Genomic DNA, 22999 nt, shown 5'->3' with positions numbered 1-22999 from the left:
TGTCAGTTCAGTCAGATTATTAGACCTAAAAATCCTCTCTGCCTTATTTCTGCTGCTGCTGTTTCCCCATCTGATTTCTGCAGACTTATTAAGGGAAGGCAAATACTGTGTGTGTGTGTGTGTGTGTGTGTGTGTGTGTGTGTGTGTGTGTGTGTGTGTGTGTGTGTGTGTGTGTGCGTGCACTTTGTGTTATTATCTGAAGTACTTTGTTGTTTTTACATACAGAGAAGCATAGAGATGAACAGCGTTGTTCCCACTCCTGACCACTAGGTGTCAGTAGCACAGCGTCACATGTCCACCAGCAGCAGGCTAAACAAAGAAGCAGAAAGTGGCTTTAATGAGAGAAAACAAATGTGTTGTTTTTACTATTTTCTCTGATTTTTAAATGTTGATCAAACAATCTTTGATTGCAGTTTGATTTAACTGTGTGTCATCTGAACTTTGTGAGAGCTTTTGCTCATTTATGGGAGGTAAAATAGATACAAATGGTGATTTTAAGTTAGCCTTTGATTTGATTATACAGCATTGCATGATGGGATATACCCAGTTTTTCAAGTAAAATTGACACCATTATTGTCAGCCTTAGTACACAAGTGTTTCGTCTATATTACAGACCTGTAGATAATTCGGCATTTTATATTGTGTGTTTTTGGTATTTTTGTATATTGTCAGCCCCCTGAGTTAGCATTGTGTGTGTGTGAAAGACGTCCCTGCCTGTGATGTGTACAACTCATACTTACCTGGCAGGGGAGATACCATGATCAAGAAGGTGGTTCACCCAGGGCGAGGCTCAGTCATTGCACTCCGATTGAGCTGACCTCTGCGAATTCCCCAAATGTGGGAATCTCGACTGCATAATTTCTGGTAGTGGGGGACTGCGTTCGCGCTCTCCCCTGATAAACTGTTTAAAGAAAGAAATTTCACATTGCTGCTATATATGGCTTGATTTTTGTTGTGAATGCTGATAGTTCCTTGATGGTGATGATCATGAGGCTACAGTTATGTCAGAACAATACTTATATTAAAGTGTGAAAGTTTGGTCGCCAGCTGATCCTAAATGAGCAGAGGCAGGTCTGCATTTCTGAGTCTGGTGTATGAAATATTTGTACCGTCACTATGTTGCTTTTCCCCCTTTTTTCTATAAACTATGAGGATGTTGTCTCATATCCCGCCGCACCTATCACCGTTTCACTCCCTCTTCTTCTCATTGCAACTCTCGTACAAGTTATATCAATTAACACTGTTAATAGCTGCATATTGCTGGTGATAATGGCAGAAACGCCAAGTTTTTCTGCAACTTCTGGTAGTGAGGGATTGCGTTCGCGCTCTCCCTTGACAACATGTCTAATGAAAATAAACATTTTAGTGAGTGATTGTGGTGTAAAACTGTAAGATAAATGTGATTATGAGGGTGTTTGCACACCTGGATGGTGTGGAACGGCTGATCCGAAATAGGGAGCGCCAGATCTCCAATAAAGAGCGGTCTCAGCTCGCCTCTAATTGAACCCTGGAGCGGTTCGTTTGTGGTGTGAAAGTAAATGAATTTTAACAGCTAAATCAATAATAAATCCACGGTAAAATCTTTCCATGATCTCATAAATGATTCTGGTAAAGGCAAGAGCCGTCGCTACAGGCACGCGCAGCATATTATAAGCATGTCCCTGTAAAATGAATCAAACCAGTAAGTGTTTAGTGAGACAATGAAAGTGTAAAAAGAAATGTGCTGTGTTTTTTATATCTACTTGAGAGAAAACTATGAAAACATTTTTCTTTGTCAGTAGATGCTCAAACTGGCCATGTCTGATTGTGTTCTGTTAACTTCATGACGCTTGAGTTAAGAAAGGAGCTGTCAGTTCAGTCAGATTATTAGACCTAAAAATCCTCTCTGCCTTATTTCTGCTGCTGCTGTTTCCCCATCTGATTTCTGCAGACTTATTAAGGGAAGGCAAATACTGTGTGTGTGTGTGTGTGTGTGTGTGTGTGTGTGTGTGTGTGTGTGTGTGTGTGTGTGTGTGTGCGCGCGCGCGTGCACTTTGTGTTATTATCTGAAGTACTTTGTTGTTTTTACATACAGAGAAGCATAGAGATGAACAGCGTTGTTCCCACTCCTGACCACTAGGTGTCAGTAGCACAGCGTCACATGTCCACCAGCAGCAGGCTAAACAAAGAAGCAGAAAGTGGCTTTAATGAGAGAAAACAAATGTGTTGTTTTTACTATTTTCTCTGATTTTTAAATGTTGATCAAACAATCTTTGATTGCAGTTTGATTTAACTGTGTGTCATCTGAACTTTGTGAGAGCTTTTGCTCATTTATGGGAGGTAAAATAGATACAAATGGTGATTTTAAGTTAGCCTTTGATTTGATTATACAGCATTGCATGATGGGATATACCCAGTTTTTCAAGTAAAATTGACACCATTATTGTCAGCCTTAGTACACAAGTGTTTCTTCTATATTACAGACCTGTAGATAATTGGGTATTTTATAGTGTGTGTTTTTGGTATTTTTGTATATTGTCAGCCCCCTGAGTTAGCATTGTGTGTGTGTGAAAGACGTCCCTGCCTGTGACGTGTACAACTCATACTTACCTGGCAGGAGAGATACCATGATCAAGAAGGTGGTTCACCCAGGGCGAGGCTCAGTCATTGCACTCCGATTGAGCTGACCTCTGCGAATTCCCCAAATGTGGGAATCTCGACTGCATAATTTCTGGTAGTGGGGGACTGCGTTCGCGCTCTCCCCTGATAAACTGTTTAAAGAAAGAAATTTCACATTGCTGCTATTATATATAATTTGATTTTTGTGATTGCTGAGAGTTTCTTGAAGGTGATGATCATGAGGCTACAGTTACGTCAGGACAATACTTATATTAAAGTGTGAAAGTTTGGCCGCCAGCTGATCCTAAATGAGCAGAGGCAGGTCTGCATTTCTGAGTCTGGTGTATAACATATTTATACCGTCACTATGCTGCTTTTCCTCCTTTAACTATGAGGATGTTGTCTCATATCCCGCCACACCTATCACCGTTTCACTCCCTCTTCTTCTCATTGCAACTCTCGTACAAGTTATATCCATTAACACTGTTAATAGCTGCATATTGCTAGTGATAATGGCAGAAACGCAGAGTTGCTGTGTTTTTAATTGTAGTATTTAACATCCCTGATTTGACAGCATGGTGCTGCGAAGTGTTATTTTATATACATCTGGCTGTTCAATGAATTGAAGTTTTGGGTTAGACAAGGAGATTGTAATAGGACGTGCTGAGCTCCCTGCCCTTTTGTACACACACGAGAAAAATGTGTAACATTGATTTATTCCTAAATCCTGAGACTGATTGATTGGATTGAATCAGTAGTTAGGCTTCATTGTTTTCTCGTTCTGTTAATTCCCCCAAAGTGAAAATCCTGACTGCTCAGTTTTCTGTAGTGTGCTTTCACTGCATGAGAAATTTGTTCAGATTCCAATAGGCTCTCCGTTGCCAATATTGAAAAATGGACTTGAGCACAATGCAACATTTATGGCCTAATATGCTCTATGAGTGGCTGAAGTTTCAGACTGAGTGCAGTCAAGCGTAGTTTCTATCACCAGAGAGAGACAGGGTTAATTTATCTTTGTGAGAACATCAGTTCTCAAAGGTTAACCTGTGTATTTTGTTTATTTTCATCCAATACAAATTGTAATGGGTGAATTTGACCTGTGCTGTCAATTTATAATGGTCAAGTAATATCATTTTGAATCAGTTAATGTGTAGAGTGCAACTTTCTTAAAGCATTACAAAATGTTAGCTCTTGTACTTATGTTAAGGTGTTTTGTTTTCGATAACTGGAGTATTTGCACTTCTCTACAATGTCCATAGTTCTGTATTCAAGTGCAGGAGGTTGTAAAAAAAGTAACATATCAGCATGTCCCTGTAAAATGAATCAAACCAGTAAGTGTTTAGTGAGACAAAGAGAGTGTAAAAAGAAATGTGCTGTGTTTTTTATATCTACTTGAGAGAAAGCTATGAAAACATTTTTCTTTGTCAGTAGATGCTCAAACTGGCCATGTCTGATTGTGTTCTGTTAACTTCATGACGCTTGAGTTAAGAAAGGAGCTGTCAGTTCAGTCAGATTATTAGACCTAAAATCCTCTCTGCCTTATTTCTGCTGCTGCTGTTTCCCCATCTGATTTCTGCAGACTTATTAAGGGAAGGCAAATACTGTGTGTGTGTGTGTGTGTGTGTGTGTGTGTGTGTGTGTGTGTGTGTGTGTGTGTGTGTGCGCGTGCACTTTGTGTTATTATCTGAAGTAATTTGTTGTTGTTACATACAGAGAAGCATAGAGGTGAACAGAGTTGTTCCCACTCCTGACCACTAGGTGTCAGTAGCACAGCGTCACATGTCCACCAGCAGCAGGCTAAACAAAGAAGCAGAAAGTGGCTTTAGTGTGAGAAAACAAATGTGTCGTTTTTACTCTTTTCTCTGATTTTTAAATGTTGATCAAACAATCTTTGATTGCAGTTTGATTTAACTGCGTGTCATCTGAACTTTGTGAGAGCTTTTGCTCATTTATTAGAGGTAAAATAGATACAAATGGTGATTTTAAGTTAGCCTTTGATTTGATTATACAGCATTGCATGATGGGATATACCCAGTTTTTCAAGTAAAATTGACACCAATATTGTCAGCCTTAGTACACAAGTGTTTCTTCTATATTACAGACCTGTAGATAATTGGGTATTTTATAGTGTGTGTTTTTGGTATTTTTGTATATTGTCAGCCCCCTGAGTTAGCATTGTGTGTGTGTGAAAGACGTCCCTGCCTGTGATGTGTACAACTCATACTTACCTGGCAGGGGAGATACCATGATCAAGAAGGTGGTTCACCCAGGGCGAGGCTCAGTCATTGCACTCCGATTGAGCTGACCTCTGCGAATTCCCCAAATGTGGGAATCTCGACTGCATAATTTCTGGTAGTGGGGGACTGCGTTCGCGCTCTCCCCTGATAAACTGTTTAAAGAAAGAAATTTCACATTGCTGCTATATATGGCTTGATTTTTGTTGTGAATGCTGATAGTTTCTTGAAGGTGATGATCATGAGGCTACAGTTATGTCAGGACAATACTTATATGAAAGTCTGAAAGTTTGGTCGCCAGCTGATCCTAAATGAGCAGAGGCAGGTCTGCATTTCTGAGTCTGGTGTATGAAATATTTATACCGTCACTATGCTGCTTTTCCCCCTTTTTTCTATAAACTATGAGGATGTTGTCTCATATCCCGCCGCACCTATCACCGTTTCACTCCCTCTTCTTCTCATTGCAACTCTCGTACAAGTTATATCCATTAACACTGTTAATAGCTGCATATTGCTGGTGATAATGGCAGAAACGCCGAGTTTTTCTGCAACTTCTGGTAGTGAGGGATTGCGTTCGCGCTCTCCCTTGACAACATGTCTAATGAAAATAAACGTTTTAGTGAGTGATTGTGGTGTAAAACTGTAAGATAAATGTGATTATGAGGGTGTTTGCACACCTGGATGGTGTGGAACGGCTGATCCAAAATAGGGAGCGCCAGATCTCCAATAAAGAGCGGTCTCAGCTCGCCTCTAATTGAACCCTGGAGCGGTTCGTTTGTGGTGTGAAAGTAAATGAATTTTAACAGCTAAATCAATAATAAATCCACGGTAAAATCTTTCCATGATCTCATAAATGATTCTGGTAAAGGCAAGAGCTGTCGCTACAGGCACGCGCAGCATATTATAAGCATGTCCCTGTAAAATGAATCAAACCAGTAAGTGTTTAGTGAGACAATGAAAGTGTAAAAAGAAATGTGCTGTGTTTTTTATATCTACTTGAGAGAAAACTATGAAAACATTTTTCTTTGTCAGTAGATGCTCAAACTGGCCATGTCTGATTGTGTTCTGTTAACTTCATGACGCTTGAGTTAAGAAAGGAGCTGTCAGTTCAGTCAGATTATTAGACCTAAAAATCCTCTCTGCCTTGTTTCTGCTGCTGCTGTTTCCCCATCTGATTTCTGCAGACTTATTAAGGGAAGGCAAATACTGTGTGTGTGTGTGTGTGTGTGTGTGTGTGTGTGTGTGTGTGTGTGTGTGTGTGTGTGCGCGCGTGCGCGCGTGCGTGCACTTTGTGTTATTATCTGAAGTATTTTGTTGTTGTTCCATACAGAGAAGCATAGAGATGAACAGAGTTGTTCCCACTCCTGACCACTAGGTGTCAGTAGCACAGCGTCACATGTCCACCAGCAGCAGGCTAAACAAAGAAGCAGAAAGTGGCTTTAATGAGAGAAAACAAATGTGTCGTTTTTACTCTTTTCTCTGATTTTTAAATGTTGATCAAACAATCTTTGATTGCAGTTTGATTTAACTGTGTGTCACCTGAACTTTGTGAGAGCTTTTGCTTATTTATGGGAGGTAAAATAGATACAAATGGTGATTTTAAGTTAGCCTTTGATTTGATTATACAGCATTGCATGATGGGATATACCCAGTTTTTCAAGTAAAATTGACACCATTATTGTCAGCCTTAGTACACAAGTGTTTCTTTTATATTACAGACCTGTCGATAATTGGGTATTTTATATTGTGTGTTTTTGGTATTTTTGTATATTGTCAGCCCCCTGAGTTAGCATTGTGTGTGTGTGAAAGACGTCCCTGCCTGTGATGTGTACAACTCATACTTACCTGGCAGGGGAGATACCATGATCAAGAAGGTGGTTCACCCAGGGCGAGGCTCAGTCATTGCACTCCGATTGAGCTGACCTCTGCGAATTCCCCAAATGTGGGAATCTCGACTGCATAATTTCTGGTAGTGGGGGACTGCGTTCGCGCTCTCCCCTGATAAACTGTTTAAAGAAAGAAATTTCACATTGCTGCTATATATGGTTTGATTTTTGTTGTGAATGCTGAGAGTTTCTTGAAGGTGATGATCATGAGGCTACAGTTATGTCAGGACAATACTTATATTAAAGTGTCAAAGTTTGGCCGCCAGCTGATCCTAAATGAGCAGAGGCAGGTCTGCATTTCTGAGTCTGGTGTATGAAATATTTATACCGTCACTATGCTGCTTTTCCCCCTTTTTTCTATAAACTATGAGGATGTTGTCTCACACCTATCACTGTTTCACTCCCTCTTCTTCTTATTGTAACTCTTGTACAAGTTATATCCATTAACACTGTTTATAGCTGCATATTGCTAGTGATAATGGCAGAAACGCCGAGTTTTTCTGCAACTTCTGGTAGTGAGGGATTGCATTTGCGCTCTCCCTTGATAACATGTCTAATGAAAATACACGTTTTAGTGAGTGATTGTGGTGTAAAACTGTAAGATAAATGTGATTATGAGGGTGTTTGCACACCTGGATGGTGTGGAACGGCTGATCCGAAATAGGGAGCGCCAGATCTCCAATAAAGAGCGGTCTCAGCTCGCCTCTAATTGAACCCTGGAGCGGTTCATTTGTGGTGTGAAAATAAACGAATTTTAACAGCTAAATCAATAATAAATCCACGGTAAAATCTTTCCACGATCTCATAAATGATTCTGGTAAAAGCAAGAGCCGTCGCTACAGGCACGCGCGGCAGCGAGTGGGTGTTTTTACGCTATAATTGGTTATGAATACAGTCAGATGCCTCTTGCTGAGCGAAGTTTTTCGAAACTTAAGCTTATTAAAACATATCTGCCTTCCTCAATAGGACAGGGACGTCTAACTGGTCTTGCTGTCATCAGTATCACTGCAGAAGTCGTTCAGAAGCCATCACACAAACCTGTTGTTAATGATGATATTGATCTAAACAGCATGTGAAAGAGAGGAATATAACAGCTGCTCATTTTAGTTTGCAGTTTTCTTTTTTTCTTTCTTTTTTGATGAAATGTGATTAAAATATTCTGAAGGTTGGAAATCTGCTGAAGAAAAAGTGTTGTACAGAGTTAATATTAGTGATCTGTTATGGCCCAAATGTTCAGTGTAGGGTTGAGTCCTGCAGTCAGCTGTGTTCTCTGCTGAAGGCTGCTGGAGGTCTTTTTGACAAAGTGTTTTATTATTTTTACCGACATGATACTGCCTTGAGTAGAAACTTGCTGTGTTTTAATTGTAGTATTTAACATCCTCATTTGACAGCATGGTGCTGCGAAGTGTTATTTTATATACATCTGGCTGTTCAATGAATTGAAGTTTTGGGTTAGACAAGGAGATTGTAATAGGACGTGCTGAGCTCCCTGCCCTTTTGTACACACATGAGAAAAATGTGTAACATTGATTTATTCCTAAATCCTGAGACTGATTGATTGGATTGAATCAGTAGTTAGGCTTCATTGTTTTCTTGTTCTGTTAACTCCCCCAAAGTGAAAATCCTGACTGCTCAGTTTTCTGTAGTGTACTTTCACTGCATGAGAAATTTATTCAGATTCCAATAGGCTCTCCGTTGCCAATATTGAAAAATGGACTTGAGCACAATGCAACATTTATGGCCTAATATGCTCTATGAGTGGCTGAAGTTTCAGACTGAGTGCAGTCAAGCGTAGTTTCTATCACCAGAGAGAGACAGGGTTAATTTATCTTTGTGAGAACATCAGTTCTCAAAGGTTAACCTGTGTATTTTGTTTATTTTCATCCAATACAAATTATAATGGGCGAATTCGGCCTGTGCTACCAAGTTATGATGGTCAAGTAATATCATTTTGAATCAGTTAATGTGTAGAGTGCAACTTTCTTAAAGCATTACAAAATGTTAGCTCTTGTACTTGTGTTAAGGTGTTTTGTTTTCGATAACTGGAGTGTTTGCACTTCTCTACAATGTCCATAGTTCTGTATTCAAGTGCAGGAGGTTGAAAAAAAGTAATATATTATAAGCATGTCCCTGTAAAATGAATCAAACCAGTAAGTGTTTAGTGAGACAAAGAGAGTGTAAAAAGAAATGTGCTGTGTTTTTTATATCTACTTGAGAGAAAACTATGAAAACATTTTTCTTTGTCAGTAGATGCTCAAACTGGCCATGTCTGATTGTGTTCTGTTAACTTCATGACGCTTGAGTTAAGAAAGGAGCTGTCAGTTCAGTCAGATTATTAGACCTAAAAATCCTCTCTGCCTTATTGCTATATCTTGCTATATATCTGCTGCTGCTGTTTCCCCATCTGATTTCTGCAGACTTATTAAGGGAAGGCAAATACTCTGTGTGTGTGTGTGTGTGTGTGTGTGCACTTTGTGTTATTATCTGAAGTACTTTGTTGTTTTTACATACAGAGAAGCATAGAGATGAACAGCGTTGTTCCCACTCCTGACCACTAGGTGTCAGTAGCACAGCGTCACATGTCCACCAGCAGCAGGCTAAACAAAGAAGCAGAAAGTAGCTTTAATGTGAGAAAACAAATGTGTCGTTTTTACTCTTTTCTCTGATTTTTAAATGTTGATCAAACAATCTTTGATTGTAGTTTGATTTAAGTGTGTCACCTGAACTTTGTGAGAGCTTTTGCTTATTTATGGGAGGTAAAATAGATACAAATGGTGAGTTAGCTTTTGATATGAATATACAGCATTGCATGATGGGATATACCCAGTTTTTCAAGTAAAATTGACACCAATATTGTCAGCCTTAGTACACAAGTGTTTCGTCTATATTACAGACCTGTAGATAATTCGGCATTTTATATTGTGTGTTTTTGGTATTTTTGTATATTGTCAGCCCCCTGAGTTAGCATTGTGTGTGTGTGAAAGACGTCCCTGCCTGTGATGTGTACAATTCATACTTACCTGGCAGGGGAGATACCATGATCAAGAAGGTGGTTCACCCAGGGCGAGGCTCAGTCATTGCACTCCGATTGAGCTGACCTCTGCGAATTCCCCAAATGTGGGAATCTCGACTGCATAATTTCTGGTAGTGGGGGACTGCGTTCGCGCTCTCCCCTGATAAACTGTATAAAAATAGTGAGAATTTACCGACAGTTATAGCAAAAGCTTATGAGTACAGTTGCCGAGGTTTTAGTAATAGTGAAACGCTAAGTAAAGATTTAGATTGCCAAACTTGCGTCAGTACAAAACGTAGACAAAAACTTATAAAACCGACCGCCGACGCGTCAAAATAGTACTACAGTGGGGTTCATTGAGCACTGGCAGGCCCGCATTCCTGAGTCTGGTGTATGAAATATTTGTAGCCTGCATTTTGCTGTATTTTTTTAATAAGTTATGATGATCTTGTCTCATATTCCGCCACATCCAATCACAGTTTGACTCCCTCTTCATCTCCTTGCAAGTCTCGTACCCATACAATGTAAGTTATATTCATTAACTACTGTTCGTAGATGCATGTTGCTGCTGATGACGGCAGAAACACCGGGAGTTTCTGCGGCTTTTGAAGGTGGGGGTCTCTCCCCTGATAACATGTTCAATGAAAATAAAAGTTTTAGTTGTTATGGTTGTCAGTGAGTAGACTAGTTGGCAAATAATTGCCTGAATGGACAGCATTGTTCATGCTGCTGAAATATAGCGGTGGATCTGACACATCCGATGGCTGCAATTACTGTCAAATCGTTTATATTATTATTATTAGTTGTAGTAGAATAAAGGGAATGCAAGATATTAACGTTGGTGCTTTAAGTTAAGACAAAGAAACAATCAATGCAGTTTATTCAACAATTTTACTATGGACACAATTCAAGGACAGTACAAACTTAAAATATTTTAACTTACGTTTTTTTTCACATTATTATTGTAACAAAAATTGGCTGTTGCTCAGTGCCAGTCTGAAGTTAAAACATTGCAGACCATGTCAATGTAAAGACAAACTCGCAGACTAACATAAATCGAAGAACAAAGAGTTCTTTGAAAAAGTGTTATTTCTGTGTGATGGGGAATGAATTTTGGTCCATTAACTCGCCAACTCTCTCCTGGAGGGTCTGAACAACCTCTGCCAGGATGAACACGTGTGTGTCGTCAAGGTCCTTGAGGATGAACTTCTTTCCTAGGGCCATTTTTTCGTCCAGGTAGAGGAGGAATTGTTTCATGGCAGGGTCACTGAGTCAGTGAGCAGAGGGGAGGATGGGGATTGATCTTTAGTCATTAAATTATGAACAAAAGTAAAGTGTAGTGCATTTCAGCTTATGACTTTTATTTTTGCGGTTTTCCTTACCATTCAACAAGGACACCTTTGTGTACGTTGACCATGTTGACAGGTGCAGGGAAATGAGCAGACGATGCCAAACAAAAAGCTCAAAACCTGCAGTCGAAAAAAGAAATATGTGTTACTTTCTTGAACATAAAAATTTGAATCAGAAATACTTTATTGATCCTTGGCTGGGAAATCATGGTTCGTTACAAGCATGCCAAGCATAGAAAATCGCAGACAGTAGAAATGAGTACCAGCACAATGTATGTAAAAAATATAAAATAAATATGCATTAATACTGAAAAAAATTAGCACATGTATGTGAATGTTTATAATGTTAAATTTGTAGATTTTGCTGAGTGTATATAATAACAATAAGAATACATACAATATGTGTAACATGTTAAAGTTAAAGTTATAGTTAATATTCAAGAGTATATTGAAAAGTAGGCTTGTCTCGGTCTAAGTTAACGTCACCTAAAAAATCAAAACAGTCACGTTTACTTTTGTTGAAACAACACAGCTGCTAACGTTAGCTTGTTACTGCTAACGTTAGTTCAAAAGTACGTAACTCCAGTGATAATCTGCGAAGTGCTGCGATTGTAAAATATTAATCAGAACACGCTATCGATAAATATTTTTAAGCAAACGAACAACTTAAGAGGAACGAGAAAGGGACTTTCGCTTACCTGATGGCTGCGGTTGTTTTCTGTGCTAACGTTTCCGCACCGTGGAAATATGATGGCGTACGGTGTGCACCGAGGGACAATCTTCTGCTATGTAAAAATTGCGCATGTGGCATAATACCGTTGAGTATAAATAGTTACACTGTATTTGACAATAATGAAACGGCTTAATGTTGTGGTGGGTAATATGGATATAATCTATATCTCAGTGTAAAGATTTTGACAAATGAAATTATTGGGATGTTTGCTTTTGGCCAATTCAGCAAATTAAACCTTTGACAAATAGAGGTAAATCTTCATATCGATGCAAAAACAAAAAAACAAAACAATTTTTAAAATCCAGTTTGATCATAAAGCAGTCATGCTCAGTGATTCACAATATTTCCCACAATAATCTAAATGCGGGAATACTCAATTTGCTTTTGCAAAACGACAGGAGGCCAGGGCCAGTTAATAAACAAACAATATTTATCAGATAAAATGAATGAGGCAAATCCTGCACACAGGTCAGCTGTACACACAGACATATTTAGGATTTTAGGACATTCAGGGGGTAGTCTGCACCAATATTAGGGTCCAGAGATCCCTCAAAACTCCTTTTTCCCCTTCTTTTTTAAATAGACAAGCTCTTTTTGAGTATTTTGTGCACTCTGGCACCTTATTTACATTTGCATTTAAGTTGAAAGTCCAGTGTGAATCAATGTGTTTAATATTTTTTCATTGCAAATCAGAAAATGGTCAGCAGGCCTCTCGGCACCTTGGACCAGATTGGCCCGTGGGTTGTGAGTTAAGTAGTGCATCCAGAGATTTTAGGTGAATTAGCGTTCAGTGCAGATAATACAAGTGTAATATAAATAAAAACATTTAGAGAAGATTGCAGAGGCTTTGAGATGAAAATGATGCAGAACATAGACAAGTTCGACTCACTCCAACTTCATAAATTTATTGTCAGCATTGCTAGTGGCAATTTGGACTACAGACACATGGATTTTCAAAACCAATTGCTTGATTAGTCCCCTACAAATAAATAAAGCAAGCTGAACTAATATTAATACAGGTCCATAGGTTAAGTTCAGGAACAAATTTGTTTTGGCAGAAATATGGTTGTCATACTGCAGTTAGAATAAAATACATTATTTTAAAAAATAAAATCTTAAACCACTCTGGTAAAAATTACTGAGGAGTATGAGTGGCAAAGACATACAGTATCAGTGCATTTTTAAGTAAATAATGTATGACCATTATATGCCATATGTAAAACTGGTAAGTCAAACATGAAATGGAAAAAAAAGTGCCAGAAAAATTCAGTCTAAAAAAATTAAAATTCTGACTCACTAGTGAGAGAGACCAATCCAGGAGGATAAAAAGGGGAACAAAATAAGCCCCTATTTTCTTCATCACAACTGACAACTCTTCACAGATATTAATGTGTAAAATATATTTAATTTTCCTAATGATATGATCACATTAGTGGTTTTTTATGTAAAGGTGCGATAAAGAGAGGCAGTCATGTTTCCATTTGGTTGGGGGGGGTGTATCAGTGCTCTCCCCTTTTCAAGTAAACGGTAGGTTTTATCAGTGTGTTTGTGGTCATTTATTTTAGTCAGTGGCTGATGTAGCTCTGCAGAGCTTCAATGATGAACTGGAGGCTGCGCTTGTACAGAAATGATTCCTTCTTCTCTGGCTTGCAGATGTTTAGATGATCTACGTCCACCTCGATGAGCTCCCCGATGCCAAGATCTGAAATCAAACCAGTGCAGGCTCAAGGTAAGAGCTAAAACATCAATAAGATGTAATGCTTTCAAGATATGTGCTCATTTTGCTCATGAATCATGTTTAAACTATACTCTCCAGTAGTGATGCGCAGGTCAGGGATTTTTAAAACCTGCCCTGCCTGACCTGTAAATATATGCATTAATCAATGACCCGAACCTGAACTGCAAACCAGAGCTGAAAGTTTCTGGTAATGACTTATTTGCTGTTGGCTCTTTTGTGTGTCATTTCCAGTAAATATTACAAAATGAAACATTTGTTTTCTGTTTTCAAAAGTGCAAAGGACAGAAAGACAGCAATCACTCACCCATCTTTTAAATGGTTACGTCTTACGCCTATGATCTCGGGCGCACAACTGCTAACCTTTGTGGTTTATTTACGTGAGCACACAGCTGACTGGTACAGTGATTTGTTAACATGGCGTCACAGAAGTACATATTATTAACATTAACATTAACAGATTCACTGTGGACAGAGAGAGACTTACTTGCTGTAATGTTACGGCACTGGCTGCACATTTGCAAAGGGAAATATTTTAACAGGTTATAATGACTATAGAGATTGAAATATGTCTTGACCTTGACAGATTTTCATGGTCAAAAGCCGAATCAGAAAGCCTGAGCACAGCAGCGCTGATGAGATAGCTGCTTGTTGTGTGAAAGAGAGAGACGGAGAGAAGGTGTAGACTGGATTATTGTACAACACTTCTGTGAATTATACTAACTCATTCAGAATGCTGCTTTGTCACTTTATGACCCGAACCGGAACTGCGGGCTGTGGGTCGACCCATGCATCACGTCTTTACGAATACACGTGTCTTATTTGTGCAGTAGTATTACATACCTGCTGACTGTGTTGGTACCACCAGTATCTTGATCATGGGACCAATGTTTGTTGGCAGCGTCTCTGCAAAGCTCAGCACCTTGAATTCCTTTTCTTTGGCTATGTTCAGGAAGTTCTCATTCAGGTTGCGAAGTGCTGGTGAATCTTAAAAAACACATGGACAACAACTTACAATAAATACTAAACAAGTTCTATAAAACACAAACAGTCTTGGACCTAAGAATTAATTTTATTCACTTACCTTTACAAAGTTCTCTGACTTCTATAGAGGGAAAGAGGAGATATCTGACATTGACAGAGTACTCTGCCATAAAGGTGCCATGGTGAGGAACGCTATAGAACATAATGCCCTTGGTGTTATTTAACAGCCCGTGCATATCTGGGTCCTCTGAGGCATCCAGCAGCATTTTCTTCACAAGCAATCCTGATGGAAAAAATCAAACACGAGAGGATACAAAGTCGGTAAGCACAACCTTGAAATCAAATATAATCACATGTAGGTGCAGATGTAGAAAAACCAAGCTATTTGTCATTCATGTTGCGTTATGCAAATTTGAATGAAAACTTGGCATGCTTGTGGAAGGAAAGTTCAGACAAAATACCTCCCATACTGTGGGCTACCCAGACCACAGGCCTCTCTCCGACTCCTGCCAGCTTTAACTTCTTTAGCAGCTCTCGACTTCTGTAGGCCAAGGACTTCCTGAAGAGGCCAAAGCAAAGAATGAATCTACAGTTCACTCACTGAGAGTCTTATGGAACTGTGCATAATTAATACTGAAACAACAGGCATAATTAAATATTTAATTTCCCCAAGAATTGTAGCTTTCTCAGCTTTTAAAAGTGATAATGTTGTGAGTTGCAAATTAAATTATTACTAGTAAGTAATAACTTTAAACTGTCAAGATGGTTTACAGACCTTGTTGTGAGCAGTTTCATGTCGGAACTTTTTCTCTCTACTGAACTACACCTGCCAGCGATATCACTGCGCAGAAGGAAGCGTGCATTTATTGCTAGCTCACCTAGCACTGAGCTTGCTAACGTTACAGTTCAGCTGAGGAGGACATCATAACATTTACATGTAGCACTGTCACAAGCTTAAGCAATCCTTTTGCATAATGATATGGTCAGCGAGTGTAGCTCATAAGGATGAAAATAGTTTCTACACGAAGCTTTCCACCACAAGGTCAGTGGATCATTTTAAGTAACTGGGTCATGAGTTTTGGAAAGAGACATTGCTGTCGAGTGTTTGAAATATATATTTTTTGGCACTTAGAGCATATCAATCCAAGTGCCATCTAGATACATAATACTGGAGAGGAGGCAGACGTCTCTACTGCTGACACTCAGCAACTCACACCAAAACAATCTAGATGCCAAATAAATAGCACTACATGCAAGAGGAAGAATATGCATTTTAAATATTGGGATGGACTGCCACTATAAGTAATTTATTTTATCTCTCTAGTAACAGAGAAAACAAGACTTTCCCATACCTGCACAGCCCTATATGAATTTACAGTTAATGCTGGCAAACACATGAAAAAAACGACAGATTCCTTACCTCTGATTCTCAGCGGGACACTTGGCCATCCAGTCACTGAGGTGACTGTCATACTCCACTGAAAGTACTCTCAGGTTTGGACAGTCAGCAGCCAACCATGACTGTCAATAAAAGAGGACACAATAACACAGGAAAACAACAGTGCACGGTATTCCTCAAGATTAATCAAAAGTTTTGCGAGACGTCACATTTCACTGGGTAAACCAGACACTATCGAGTCTACCCATATAGCCAGAGAGACGACTCCAGAGTTTTTCCAAAGATTTCATCAAATTGTAAGAGGAAAAACAGTGAAAGGCACTTTATGTTGACCCACGATTCTCTACATTAAGTAGAAGAGTAAACTTTTCACCTTTGGCCAGCACTCTGTGTAGTCATCTGTGCTCTCCTCCTCTTTTTCCTCCTCTAACACAGTGCGGTCCTTCTGCCTCCACGTCTTAAAAGCTGCCCCGAGAATCCCATGGATGAAAAGCACATCTGCTTTGATTGGCTGGCTGTAAAATAAACATAATGTCAAAGATACTGTAAGTATTTGTTTACATATAAAATAAAATGAAAAGTATACATTATAAAAATGGTGTAAAAATAGAATCAATCCTTCTCCTACTTGCCACGTGTTTGTGGGTGGAGGATGTAAACGCCATCTTGGTATTTCTCTTTCACCGTATCCCTATCCAGGTTTGCCAGAGCGCGGGCTGCGTGAGACGCCTGCATGACATGAGGAGACTGCATCATCTCAGCCAGGACAGATACCCAGCCTGGAGGTGTGATATATGTAAGGAAGAAAGAAATAAAAATAAAGGATATAAAATAATCTGTTGTTGAGTTTTCAGTGAATACAGTTGGGACATAAAGTATTAAAATCAGAAAACAAAAATACTTCTTCCATTCAAGATTACACATAACCATAACACTATAGAATAACCAGATGGGCTGTAGACTTACCAGACTGCGATATGGCCTGGTGAACACTTTCATTGAGTGCCAAATTTCCTATGATGCGAACAATGTTCCTCTGAATCTTCAGGGAGTCGTTACGAAGCTGATAAACCCTTTGAAGGAGCTGCAGACCTCCATTGGCAACTATGTGGTCACAGTGGCTCTGGACCTGCAGACAGGATGTGTTTCAGTAAGTACAGAACATTTATTCACCTCACATAGCAATAAATCAACTCACTGAGATTGGTGTTCAGGTATGCACCGATTACCTGATGGCCTGTAGTTGTTTCAGTTCAGTAAACTATGAAAATAAAATAGGGGTGTGCAGAAAGGGTCAACTGATATTGGTTTTTCAGGGCTGATACTGATAATTAGCACTTAATGAGACCAATAACCGATATGCATTTACAATAACGTGAAAATACATCTGTCAAAATCTACAATTTGGACTCAATTCGGCAAGTTCCCAGCAACTGTTTGCATGAAGTTCAGTGAAAACTTGTGCCTGGTGTTAAAATAAAACGCTGATACAGATAATCAGCAAAATGCCAAATATAGGCTCAGACAATCGGCCAACCCCATAATCTGTTGATCCTTAGTGTGCAGTGTATACAATTAAAGCACTGTTTTATAAATACTTAAAGGCTAACAGGAGTTCACTCAACCACAAAACAAAAGAATCCACTAAATCAACTGAACTAAAACAAAAGGTGCTTTTTAATTTTAAATGTTTTGGCAGATGAACAAGATGTGCTGCTGAATACACTTCTGTGTTGTGTTTAAGTGTTAATTCTGATCAGAGTAATAAAAGGAATCAGACAAGTTGTTTAAAGGTGAGATCGTGTTCAGATTGGCCATCATTACCTTGGAGTGCTGCACCAGTGCCTGTAAGCAGAAGGATTCCACCTTCTCAGAGGGAACAGAGGTGAGGCTCTGGGCGTAAGGCAGCCCATTACCTCCAAAACACCACAGACCACCCTGCAAAATAAGAGAGCGTTAGAGGATCTAAAGATTTGAATTCACATCCTTTCGGAACAAATTAAATTTGTTCTCCTGCCGGTTTGTGTTCAGGGTAGTCACTTTCCAAAAGACTGTATGTAGACATGTACGTGTGAGTCCAGCTGTCTCCATTACCCGCTGTGCTGCCATGGACTGGGTGCTCTCTCTGAGGGCCAGTGAGGTGAAGTACTGAACACATTTGTCTACCTCAGACTGAGGCAGAGACGCCAGCAGCTGCCTCAGGCCATCCTCTGCGGACAAACCCTGTGATGAAGTCAACACTTGTCAGTTATCATCCTATACACCTTTGTGATGTACAGCTAAGGTGAAAGAGCAATAGTGATGAATAGCTTGTGTACTTTTGCAGATTGGCAGCTACACAAGCAATTGCCGATTTCAACAAGACAAAGTATGAGAAATATGATTTCTCAAGAAATGCTCAAGAAGAAAAAAGGGGGACAATCGAAAAATTTGGAGTCTATAAGGACTGGGCAATTAATCTAATTTTATTTTCAATTATAATTTTGGCTTCCAATGATTATGTAAACAAGATAATTGAGGTAAAATAATCACTAGGCCACATACAGTTTCACAATCGTGCCCTCATTTTATCGTGTGTTACAGATAAAACACACCCCTTTTCTTAAGGTGCACTCAGTATTGTCAACTTGGCAACTTTAAAATAAATAAAATTTAGTGAATTTTTCAGACCATCAGAGAAAAAGCCAGAAATGTATTCAAATATTTTATATTGTAATTAATTCCCATGCATGCTGTTTCGACCAATCGCAGACCTTCTGCTAATAATGTTGGCTCTCTCCCTCTCATTTTTAATTTGTTTTTCAGTTGAATTATAATTAATTGTCAAGAAAAGCCACTGCTAAAAAGATTTAAATTAAAAAAAAGTCCAATAAATGCATGCTCTCTCTGAAGTCATTGATTTTTAGTATTGCAAGTAACAAAGATATTTAGGCATTCTACATTATAGACAGTTATATGGAGATACTCACATCCTCCAGGTCAGGCAGTGCAGGGGAGCGCAGGAAGAATCTGAGGTCTACCTGAGGAGTCCGGGCCAGGCCCACAGCTGTCCGCTGGTCTATGACCTGGGCTGCTGTCTGGTACTGGTAGTCTGCATTATTGACAAAAAATGCTAAATAATCGCACTTCACTTCACCACACTTGTGGTAGAGTATAATCTCTAAACCTGAAGTGATATGCATCAATGTGTGTGTATGTTACCTTGCCAGTGGTGATTTTCTGCAAGCTCCTGAACCGCCTGTAGTCTGATGGCTTTATTGGCTGACAGTGTCCTCTTCAGTAAGACCCATAATGCCACCTCATGTGGGTCTGCATCCACATGGCTGAAGTGCTCTGAGACATGCAAATAGTAAGCACACTCACTGTCTGAACAGTTACAGAACAAAGTGGATAAAGGGTGCTACAAATATTTCTAGAAGCTTTGTGAAATTGTGTTTCAACTGTATTTATTGGGACTTACTACCAGTATCTACAGGACCACTTTCAGATTATTCCAACAGCTACAACGTTACAAACCTTGTGGTTTCAAACTTTGTGTCATCAACTTGGCAGCTTTCCATTTTTAAAAAGTCAAAAGTTCATTCATTAGATACTGGAATATCATTTCATATCAAAGATGCCACATACATCTATACGTTGTGAAAAAAAGCTTTTACAAATAAAAGTCAGTCATTAAAACAGAGCTTACATAAATGTACAAACTATGACACATTCAAAACAGGATGTTCATGTAGAAGGCAGGTGTTTCCTAGAGCCTTAATGTGCTCAACCCACGTGAAAATGAGTGGACAACTGTAGTTTTTAGAGAATAAATGATTGTGCTTCTATCTGCAGCAACTTCTGCTTTCCAGCGTTAGAATATGTGGGGCAGTACTACGGTTTCACACTGTGCACTTAAAATATGATTGTCAGGGAACTGGTGCAGTATAATGACAACTTTTGGTTACTTACCGTCTAGTGATTGCAGCAAAACTCTCGATGATATTTCCAGAAACCTTCTTGCAGCTTTATGAAGTTCCCTCCTTGCTTTGTGTGTGAGCCCTAGACACAGTGAAAAAGTTACAACAATGACAGAGAAATTTGAATTTACCTTCTATAAAAACATTACCAAGATAACAGAACCCCTTAGTAATTGTTGCTAGTTGGTATTGACAGTGTTGGTTGGCGGTAGGTGATCGTTTCCATAAAATAAGAGAACCTTGACCAGTGGAAGTGAGATCACTCAGCAGACTGACCCAAATGTCCAGGCAGGAAAGACAGTAGAGAGGGGAAGGATGGAAAGACAGGAAGTAATGATAACATACATCACTAGGCACCTGGACACGACAAACTCTCAGTTTGACTTTGTGCGCATATAAGAAACAAAAAAAGCTGCTCAGCAAATGTCATCCAGCTGGTCAGGAAATTCCAAAAAGAAAACATCTAAACTAAAACAAAATCTCAAAGCAGTCTAACATTTGTTTCAGTTTTGTAAGGTGAGTGGGATTTTGGGAGATATATTGGCAGAAGTGGAATACAACATAATATGTTTCTTTAATGTATAACCACCTAAAAATAAGAATCATTATGTTTCTGTTACCATAGAGTGGGGTGTTTTATTTCTACAGGGAGCAGTTCCTCATCCACGTAAATCACCATGTTGCACCGCTATGTTTCTACAGTAGCCCAAAAGGACAAACCAAACACTGGCTCTAAATATGGCCATTTTGCATTTTTGCATGAGCCACTGTAGTTTGCAGCCCCTCTCGATGGGCTTACTGTAAATACCGTCTTAACATCTGGATCTTAAGTTATCAGAGAAAAAGGTAAGCACACATTAGGAGGTGCTGAGCAGCCCATGTCTGATGAGCAGAACTGTGTTGGCGAAACACAGATTTGTAACGTGAAAGCTTTAATCAGAGTTAATACCAATTTTTATTACCTTGTTTGTTTGTTTTGGAGAGGCAGAGACCTTTGCAAATAATTGTGCTCCCAGTAAAAACCTCCTAAACAATGAACACTGAAGGAATTTTAACTTGGAGAAGTTTTAGCTGGTTGCAATCTGCAATCCCGGCTGCTAGATGCCATTAAGTCCTCGAAAATCTTACACACTGCTCCTTTAAGGGGCTCATGATAATTTCCCAGTTTAGATGTTAAGTATAAGTAAATCACAATCAGTACCTGCAGTAAGTTTCTCTTTTTCATCTGAGGGAGTGGCCTTCAGATAGATGTAAGACTTGTATTTCTCCTGAAGAATTGCACTGGTGTCAATGGTCACGGCCTTGTTCAAGGCCACCACTTCGTAAGTGATAAAGAGACAGCCCCTGCAGAGGTAATAAATAAGCTTTGGCATATTGATAGTACTTTTTACACAATTTTTCCATTGAAGTCAAGGATTAAAATCTGCATTCAAATACTGTAACTTACCCAGATACAACTGCACCAGTTACTTTAGCAAACTTCCCTAAATGCCACCAGAAAAGAAATCTATATTACATAAGGGTTTGAAGCTGTACTCACAAAAGCATCAAGGTTAAAGCCATTTATTTAGAGTTTTTGAGAGACTGCTAACAAAAAACAGTGTACACATAGACCAGTTAGGTCTAGCTAATAACTTACTCAAATCTTTCCACTGAAGCACTCTTTTCACTCCAGGCGACCCCGATGTGCTCAGTCTCCGACAGCGGATCAAACGTAGAGCTGCACCAGACATCCTCTGTCTGCCTGTCACCCACAGTGTGTAGGTTTAAGTTAATCAGACCAGCACAGAGGACTAATCACTGATTACAGCCCAGATCAAACCTCACACGAGAAACTTACATCTTAAGAGTCAGGGGTGTGAAAAATGGCACTTCTGCTGAAACTAATTTAATGTAGATATATAAGTTCAGTTTAGGTTAGGGGCTGTTCTTTATCAGAGGGGGGAGGGGGTGGGGGGTCACTTTACTTTTCATTGTTTTCAGTTTTTTTGACCCTCCTTGAAGCTTCAAACATTTTTCCTTGAGCTTCCCTGAGTTTGTGGAGGAAAATGTATGACCCTCCCACTACCATAAATTAGCTGTTAGTTTATTTTTTAACTGACCCTTTGATGTTTGACAGTGAGAAGCTGAAGACTTTTTAAATGTGTCATGTCATGAAGTGATTTTGATGAAATGTGACTATTTTAAGCTAGATTTGGTTATCTTTTCTTTTCTGAGGGAAGCGTTCATCCTACATGATGTATTTGCGGACCATCGCAAATTTGAAAACTCAACCATCATTTCTGTTTTTACAGTTTCTGGCTATGATAGATGGTGTAGTTTTAATGATTTTTCAATTAAAATGACATTTTTTTTGTAAAGCAGATGTAAGATATATACAAAATGCAACCATTTAAATTTGTATGCCCCTCTCTAGGCCAAAAATATTTTTTAAAAAAGCCCCTCACCAGAGCTCAAAGTTAAGGTGACCTGCTGCCCTCCTTGCACCACCACCCCCCATAAATAACGAACAGTCCCTCACTTTAGGCGAAAATATAATGCAAAATTGGCGATGCAGCATCGAGGCTCCACTGACATAACCAACATCATACCAATTTGTGACAATAATCAACGCAAACTAAAGTCAAATAACTCATGTAATAAAGTCATCAAGTCATTCACAAGTCCTCTGACGCTAGCTAACGTTAGCTAACTTCACTAAACTTGGAATAAGGAAGACACTTGTCACCTCGACTGTCAGTCTAATCATTCATCACTTACCTTTATGTTACACTAAAGCAAGCCGTGTCCTTAATAACGCTAACGTTAGCAGAAACACTCGAGTTAAACTGTAACAATGGGTCAAGCTACATCTACAGTTAGCTAACACTAACTTACCAAAGATTTAGCTTTGGGCTAACGTTTCACTTTCAGAGCTCTCTGCCGGCTCACTGACTGTTAGTCACTGAGCTGAACCATTCAGTTCACCTTTTGTTTAAGTTGTTGAACAGTGACGTTACCTTATTTATCGACTGACGAGCTTTGAAAGGACTACCGTGATGTGCTCGGTCAGCCGCCGCTGCAGCGCCCGGTGTTCATAAACACAACGAAAACCCGTCTCACAAATAAC

At 39.3% G+C, this 22999-nt stretch overlaps 2 protein-coding genes, 1 long non-coding RNA gene and 5 other non-coding genes across 12 annotated transcripts in view; 6 read left to right on the top strand and 2 right to left on the bottom strand.

Moving 5' to 3' along the window:
* Nucleotides 1-16785, top strand: part of LOC121955725 (uncharacterized) — a 27992-nt gene extending 11207 nt beyond the window's left edge. The window contains exons 2-4 of the long non-coding RNA XR_015779161.1: nt 13467-13542; nt 16367-16476; nt 16631-16785. This is a non-coding gene — a long non-coding RNA (uncharacterized LOC121955725). The remainder of the gene's footprint in view (nt 1-13466; nt 13543-16366; nt 16477-16630) is intronic.
* LOC148186855 (U1 spliceosomal RNA) lies at nt 733-896 on the top strand. The gene has a single exon (XR_015779274.1). It is a non-coding gene; the product is annotated as a U1 spliceosomal RNA (small nuclear RNA).
* On the top strand, nt 2582-2745 carry LOC148186854 (U1 spliceosomal RNA). The gene has a single exon (XR_015779316.1). It is a non-coding gene; the product is annotated as a U1 spliceosomal RNA (small nuclear RNA).
* Nucleotides 4819-4982, top strand: LOC148186853 (U1 spliceosomal RNA). Its single transcript, XR_015779263.1, has one exon. It is a non-coding gene; the product is annotated as a U1 spliceosomal RNA (small nuclear RNA).
* LOC121940813 (U1 spliceosomal RNA) lies at nt 6670-6833 on the top strand. The gene has a single exon (XR_006105698.1). It is a non-coding gene; the product is annotated as a U1 spliceosomal RNA (small nuclear RNA).
* On the top strand, nt 9731-9894 carry LOC148186852 (U1 spliceosomal RNA). The gene has a single exon (XR_015779350.1). It is a non-coding gene; the product is annotated as a U1 spliceosomal RNA (small nuclear RNA).
* Nucleotides 10604-11918, bottom strand: gtf2h5 (general transcription factor IIH, polypeptide 5). The gene is made up of 3 exons (XM_088089495.1): nt 11779-11918; nt 11114-11200; nt 10604-10998 (listed from the first exon to the last, which is right to left on the bottom strand). The coding sequence occupies exons 2-3, from the start codon at nt 11146-11148 to the stop codon at nt 10818-10820; spliced, it is 216 nt and encodes a 71-aa protein (XP_087945621.1). The 5' UTR covers nt 11149-11200; nt 11779-11918; the 3' UTR covers nt 10604-10817.
* On the bottom strand, nt 12693-22999 carry serac1 (serine active site containing 1). Of its 5 annotated transcripts, none has more exons than XM_088089491.1 (18): nt 22890-22999; nt 21530-21634; nt 21338-21374; nt 21092-21234; nt 19883-19972; nt 19448-19483; nt 19133-19264; nt 18901-19022; nt 18026-18154; nt 17756-17869; nt 16898-17060; nt 16560-16710; nt 16305-16446; nt 15953-16053; nt 14994-15091; nt 14633-14815; nt 14392-14535; nt 12693-13515 (listed from the first exon to the last, which is right to left on the bottom strand). In XM_088089491.1, the coding sequence occupies exons 2-18, from the start codon at nt 21621-21623 to the stop codon at nt 13379-13381; spliced, it is 2016 nt and encodes a 671-aa protein (XP_087945617.1). In that variant the 5' UTR covers nt 21624-21634; nt 22890-22999; the 3' UTR covers nt 12693-13378. The 5 variants fall into 5 exon arrangements, with proteins under 5 accessions (XP_087945617.1, XP_087945619.1, XP_087945618.1 ...); XM_088089493.1 differs by having other exon boundaries at nt 21530-21630; nt 22890-22976; XM_088089492.1 differs by having other exon boundaries at nt 22768-22906.

The sequence above is a fragment of the Plectropomus leopardus genome, chromosome 16 (genome assembly GCF_026936395.1).
Source record: "Plectropomus leopardus strain MGB_pleo_1.0 chromosome 16, ASM2693639v1, whole genome shotgun sequence".
In the NCBI taxonomy this organism is placed as follows: Eukaryota; Metazoa; Chordata; class Actinopteri; order Perciformes; family Serranidae; genus Plectropomus; species Plectropomus leopardus.
Note: the sequence above shows the minus strand (reverse complement) of the source record. Positions and strands in the feature narration are given on the sequence as shown.